We start from the raw sequence: 6,107 nt of genomic DNA on the forward strand, positions 1-6,107 counted from the left end.
AACATGATCTTACATTAATCTCCATCCTTCATAAGATCACTGAACTGGTAAATTTGGTTGGAAGTTGGGGGCGCTTTTGTTTGTTTATCGTCTCGTCTTGTTAAGCTTTGTATAGGTCTCTTTCGTTGGATAGTTTGGTTAGTTAGTTAAGTTCGATTCGGGTTGTTAGAATGTTTTATGTTTAGTTTTATGATTTTTGTGGTTTAGCTGTTGTGTTTAATTGTACAACCATTTATTCAACAATTTTTATTCACAAAAAAAGTTACAAAAAAAAGGAGGAATTGCAAGTTTGGGGGCGTACGAGAACTAAGTGAGGACATCAAATTGTCGTTGATACTACTCCATTTAATAAATTTGAGGCGAAATGAATGACAATGTTCTTGGTGGTGTGTTCCATCCGTAATAATTTAATAGTTCTCAGATAAAAAATATACAAATAAAAAAAAGTGACTGAAACATATACTTTTTCAGTTTTACTCCTTACTTTTTTATCAAAAATTTTGTTTTATTTAAATAAAGTATGAATATAAAAGTATTTTAACCAATTATTATTATCTATTTATGGAAGTGAATTCTTTTCATTGTTATATATTTGGAAAAAAATATCTTTTTTATATCTTCAATTATAATTTTCACTAGTTGTGGAGCTCTCGCTTCGCGCCGGGGACTTCGTTTTGAATGCGAGTTAAAAAAAGTCTTGATCTATTTTGTAAAAAAGAATTTTTTCGACATCTAACATTGAAGGGTTGTTCCTTTTGTGAAAGTTGTTTTTTTTAGCGTTCTTTTTTTTAAGTTAGTTGATCTATTTTGTAAAAAAAAATATTTTTCGACATCTTTTGGTAGCATTGAAGAGTTGTTCCTTTTATGAAAGTTGTCTCTTTTATCGTTGAGGAAAAAAAAGTAGTTGATTTTTTTGTAAAAAAGAATATTTTTCGACATCTTTTGGTAACATTGAAGGGTTGGTTCTTTTATGAAAGTTGATTCTTTTATCGTTGGAGACCGAAAAAAGGGGTGAAATGACGAAAATACTCCTGGTTACTATTGATGAATAGTGCTACAAGGTTTTGTATTTCAGATTGTATAGTAAAATAGTAATTTCCAATTATAATTTTCCTATTTTGACACCTAACCATTTTGGAGAACAAGAAGTAAAAATTAGCACGCAAGGGTAGAATGGTCAATACACAACGTAAATCTTTCATGACCCGATTCTATAATGCGATGCCATATTCGGGGCGATAAAACCTATGCTTCTAGAACTCTCCCTCTTTAAATATAAAACCCTCAACCTCTTTATTTTTCACTCTTCACCAACTTCTTGTTTTTCTCTACAAACTTCTCTTATTTTCAGATCTAAAATCATGACTGCTTACACCGGAAAGTATGCCGGTATGATCTTCATCACTTTTTCTATATATACTTTTTTCTATATCTATATGTGTATAATTAGTTCAGTTATCTGCGATTGAAGTTTTTTTTATATGATAGATCTGCTTTTCTGTTAGGTTTTGTAGCTCTTTTAGTACTGATTTGGATCGGATTTGTATATATAAGTAATTTTTATGTTGTATGATGTACTTATGCTATTTAACCTAATTGCAAATGATTTGATTTCACTGATTAAACTTTGATTGATGATGAATTCGTGACTAAAATTTTGAACATAGTTTGTTGATGCAATTATTTGACCTAATTGCTATTTAACTACTTATAAACTTTGATTGATGTTAATTTTGTGATTAAATCCTTGGAAATAGTTTGTAGATGGTGTATGATAGTTGATTTGCAAGTATGCTTTTTTTTTTTTTTTTGCACTTTAATTAAGTTTTATCTTGTTGACCTTGATTATGCATTCATAGATGTAAGCATACTATTGACTTATTTTTTGAATGATTCGTTAATTATGTATTTATATTATAGGAGTAGGAACTGGTGATAATTTTTTTTGAATATGTATCTATACTATTGATTCGTTTAACTATGTATCTATGTATTCGTTAACTATGTATCTATAATATTGATTTTTTTAACTATGTATCTATTTTGAATGATTATTCATTTAGAGATAATTTTTTTAATGCAATTGGTAAGTTGGATATGGATCAGCTGTTGTAAAAGTATAAGTTATTGTGATTTATTATTGTAAAACTTGGCTTGAGATGAAATATTGTTTATATTATGACTGGTTTTCTTATCAGATGATATTCAAAGTTTAATTAATTTTCCATCTGCATCTTGAAATTTATACCTGCATGTTTTCTGTTCCTGATTTTGCTAGGAAGATAAAGATATGTCATTTGGTGTATTTCTTTATGACAAAAATATTTTAATTTAAAAAGTTTTTATTTTTTCTGTCAGATGAACTAATTGCCAATGCTGCTTACATTGGTACCCCTGGTAAGGGTATTCTTGCTGCCGATGAGTCAACTGGAACCATTGGAAAACGTCTATCGAGCATCAACGTTGAAAACGTTGAGTCAAACAGGCGAGCACTTCGTGAGCTACTTTTCTGCACTCCCGGTGCCCTCCAGTACCTAAGCGGTGTTATTCTTTTCGAAGAAACTTTATACCAGAAGACTGCTGCAGGTATCTAATAGTATGAAATTTTACACAGTTTGATTGTCACATATTTTTTTTTTTATTTAACCAGTTTAATTTGAGTACCACTTCTAGTTAGTTTTGTGATTTTTACAAGTTTGCTTGCATATATTTTAAGATTGCAAAAATCGCAACTTGGGGAGTTCTCCCGGTCGGGACTTTTTGGGAAGTACTTGGCAACTTCGGAAGTACTTCAGTGTTGATCAAGTTTGACTTTGACTTATTCTGATTGAGTTTTGACCGTTTTGTGAGTAATCTCGAGTTTTTACCAAATTCTGACCAATTTTCCGAGTAATTCTAAGTTTGACAAAGTTTGACCAATTTTGATTTAGTTGGACTGTTTACTTGCTCAGTAGTCAGTACACATCAAGTTGCAAAAACCAGCTACTTGGCGAGAACTCGCAGAGTTTAGTCCAAATTTTGACCAGTTATTCGAGTAATTTCAAGTTTGACCGAGTTTGACCAAATTTGACTTAGTTTGACTGAGTGCTCGCTAAGTACACTCGCAGAGTAATTTCGAGTTCTGCAACGCTTATATATTTTTCGGAAGAAGAATTTATATTTCTGTTTCTTTACTATGCTGATTATAAATAGATATAAAAACTGTAATTGTTTTATGTAAGCTTCTCACAGTTCTATGTATAATTTCTATCTTAAGTTCTGACATAACCAATTTTATTGTAGGTAAGCCCTTCGTTGATGTCATGAAGGAAGCTGGAGTCCTGCCCGGTATCAAGGTTGACAAGGGCACCGTCGAGCTAGCCGGAACCAATGGTGAGACCACAACCCAAGGTCTTGACGGTCTAGCCCAGCGGTGCGCCCAGTACTACACCGCCGGTGCTCGTTTTGCCAAATGGCGCGCAGTCCTAAAAATCGGCCTGAACGAGCCATCCCAGTTGGCAATCAATGAAAACGCCAATGGGTTAGCCCGTTACGCCATCATCTGCCAGGAAAATGGTTTGGTCCCAATCGTCGAGCCCGAAATCCTCGTTGACGGACCCCACGACATCGAAAAATGTGCTGAAGTCACCGAGCGTGTTCTAGCAGCGTGCTACAAAGCACTTAACGACCACCACGTTTTACTCGAAGGAACCCTTTTGAAACCAAACATGGTTACACCCGGGTCCGATTCGAAAAAGGTTGCACCCGAAGTTGTAGCTGAGTACACTGTTCGTACCCTGCAACGAACCATGCCGTGTGCGGTCCCAGCCGTTGTGTTCTTGTCAGGTGGTCAGAGTGAAGAGGAAGCCACGGTTAACCTTAACGCCATGAACCAATACAAGGGTAAGAAACCATGGAACCTATCGTTCTCATTTGGGCGGGCCCTACAACAAAGTACCCTCAAGGCCTGGTCCGGTAAGGAAGAAAATGTGAAGAAGGCTCAGGACGCGTTTCTGGCTCGTTGCAAGGCTAACTCCGAGGCAACTCTTGGGACCTACAAGGGTGGTTCGGGTTTGAGCGAAGGTGCGTCTGAGAGTCTTCACGTTAAGGACTACAAGTACTAAGTTTTGGTGGTCAGTTTTCAAAGTAATTCTTTACTTATTTGGGTCTTTGACAATTTTTGTTTAATTGAGTTGGCTTTTTTGCCTTGGACCTATTTATATGTTTGTGTTATGTTTTTATTAAGCTTTGGTTATATGTTTAAGTAGTAATGGTTGTAATAAGCATGAGAGACTTCGGCTTGTTTTGAGGTTTGAATTTTATTTTGAAATGTTCAGATTTTCATGCGTATATATTCTGTGTCATTTTGGTCACTTTAGAAGCTTTCTTTTATTGTCTTCATATTGAATTAAACTATAACTAATAAAAGAAGATATAATTGTGAACTTGTAATTCCGGATTATTATTTTAATACACATAATTGAAATAAGTTACATATATAGATTGATATAGATATTATGTAAAGTATATTATTATTGAAAAATAAAGGTTGAAAATCACGATTATTCAATTGTCTTTTAGTTTAGAATTAAATTATATCTAGTTTGATATGGAGTATATGAAAAGGTAATTAGAGATTTATTGCATCTAATAAATTTTATTGATTTCATTTAAACTTTTTACTTATTACTCCGTATTACTTGCATGAATATGATATGTTTCTCCTTTTAAAATAATTGTCAAAGTTTGATTTTAGATATTTTTATTATGTTATGTATCAACGAGAACATATTTAAAAGTGTTAAGGCTACTCAAGGGCCATATATTTTTTATTTTGTTCTGATGTAGTCTATATGCTAAAAAAATAATAATATTATAGGCCATAAACTTTAAAAAAATGTGTTAATGTAAACCGTTGACCTGATAAATAAGTTTGATCGATTTTGTAGATTGATCTTCAAAAAAGTATAATTTTTTTTTGTTCCAATATAAGCTTTATACAAACAAAAAAAAAAGTACTAATGTAGGTCACATATTTTCAAAAAGTGTATCGAAGTAAACAAAAGGTGACCTGTTTAGCCGGTAACAGGTTACCTTTTGTTTACATAGATACACTTTTTTCAAAGTTTATGGCGTATAATAGTATTTTTTGGGTATATGGACTACATCGGGACAAAAAAAAAGTATATAGCCTAGCCTTAACCCTATTTAAAATTTAAATTATTCATATAAATTGCATATAAAATAAATACATATATTTAATTTAAAGTGTGAGTTATTTTAAAGCCAATTAAATATTTTTGTATGAATTTATACGTAAACAATATATTAGAATTTTTCAATGAATCCATAACCCTTCATGTTGATGCACGAGTGTGGAGAGTAACTCCATTTGCGTCCCAATATAGTTAATTTAATAGTGACTACTAAGTCTGTAGTCTCCCAACTTAATTGTTGGCAAAAGATGTAAATCAGCAAAAATATATAATTTCACTATATTATTTTTTGGAAATTCACTAGACTCAACTCGTAAAATTCATATATGCCTATGAAAAATCACCACCTAATACCCAATTGAGTTGGGATCAAGTATCATATCACTTTGTCAAAGGTTGTAAATTTTGTCAAGAGTGAGACTCGAACCTGCGTAGGCTCTAGCTTCTAAAATTACAGGCACTAGTGAGCTATTAACTCATTAATCCCAATTCAATTGTTCACTACAGTATTATTTTTTGACCATTTTAGATTAATCGCCCAATTTCATATATTGATAAGAATAAGAACAATTAGTTATAGGTTTTTCATAAAATCTAACATATTCATGTAAGATAAAAAAATTTGTAAAATGTAAGGGTCAAAAATGTAAAGTAAACAAAAATTTAAGAGTAATAATAACATGTCGTGAAGTGTGCGTGTTTTTGTGTAGTTAGGATAATATGAATCAAATTGGGTCATAAAGGTTTTTTTTGAAAAAATGTAATAACATAAAACGAATTTGAATTCGAAGATCAATAAGCACAACTAATACAAAAGAAAATCAACAATCTAGCCAAAAAAAGCGGCAAATATACACTAGCCTAAAACAAATTCAAGTCAACATGACGGAGCGTAAATGATTCTGAAACTAA

General features: G+C 32.2%; 1 protein-coding gene across 1 annotated transcript; it reads left to right on the plus strand.

The window, feature by feature from the left end:
- The first annotated feature begins 1,292 nt into the window (after nucleotides 1–1,292).
- On the plus strand, nucleotides 1,293–4,352 carry LOC139877165 (fructose-bisphosphate aldolase 6, cytosolic). Its single transcript, XM_071864578.1, has 3 exons — nucleotides 1,293–1,389; nucleotides 2,359–2,586; nucleotides 3,283–4,352. Exons 1-3 carry the CDS (start codon nucleotides 1,362–1,364, stop codon nucleotides 4,101–4,103), a joined length of 1,077 nt encoding a protein of 358 aa, XP_071720679.1. The 5' UTR covers nucleotides 1,293–1,361; the 3' UTR covers nucleotides 4,104–4,352.
- Nucleotides 4,353–6,107: the final 1,755 nt, after the last annotated feature.

Source organism: Rutidosis leptorrhynchoides, chromosome 11 (genome assembly GCF_046630445.1).
Source record: "Rutidosis leptorrhynchoides isolate AG116_Rl617_1_P2 chromosome 11, CSIRO_AGI_Rlap_v1, whole genome shotgun sequence".
Taxonomy (NCBI): domain Eukaryota; kingdom Viridiplantae; phylum Streptophyta; class Magnoliopsida; order Asterales; family Asteraceae; genus Rutidosis; species Rutidosis leptorrhynchoides.

Coding starts and splice junctions, on each gene's coding strand:
- LOC139877165 (XM_071864578.1), top strand. CDS start 1,362: ATGACTGCTTACACCGGAAAGTATGCCG. Junction 1,390..2,358: donor TTACACCGGAAAGTATGCCG/GTATGATCTTCA, acceptor TTTTTCTGTCAG/ATGAACTAATTGCCAATGCT. Junction 2,587..3,282: donor ATACCAGAAGACTGCTGCAG/GTATCTAATAGT, acceptor ATTTTATTGTAG/GTAAGCCCTTCGTTGATGTC.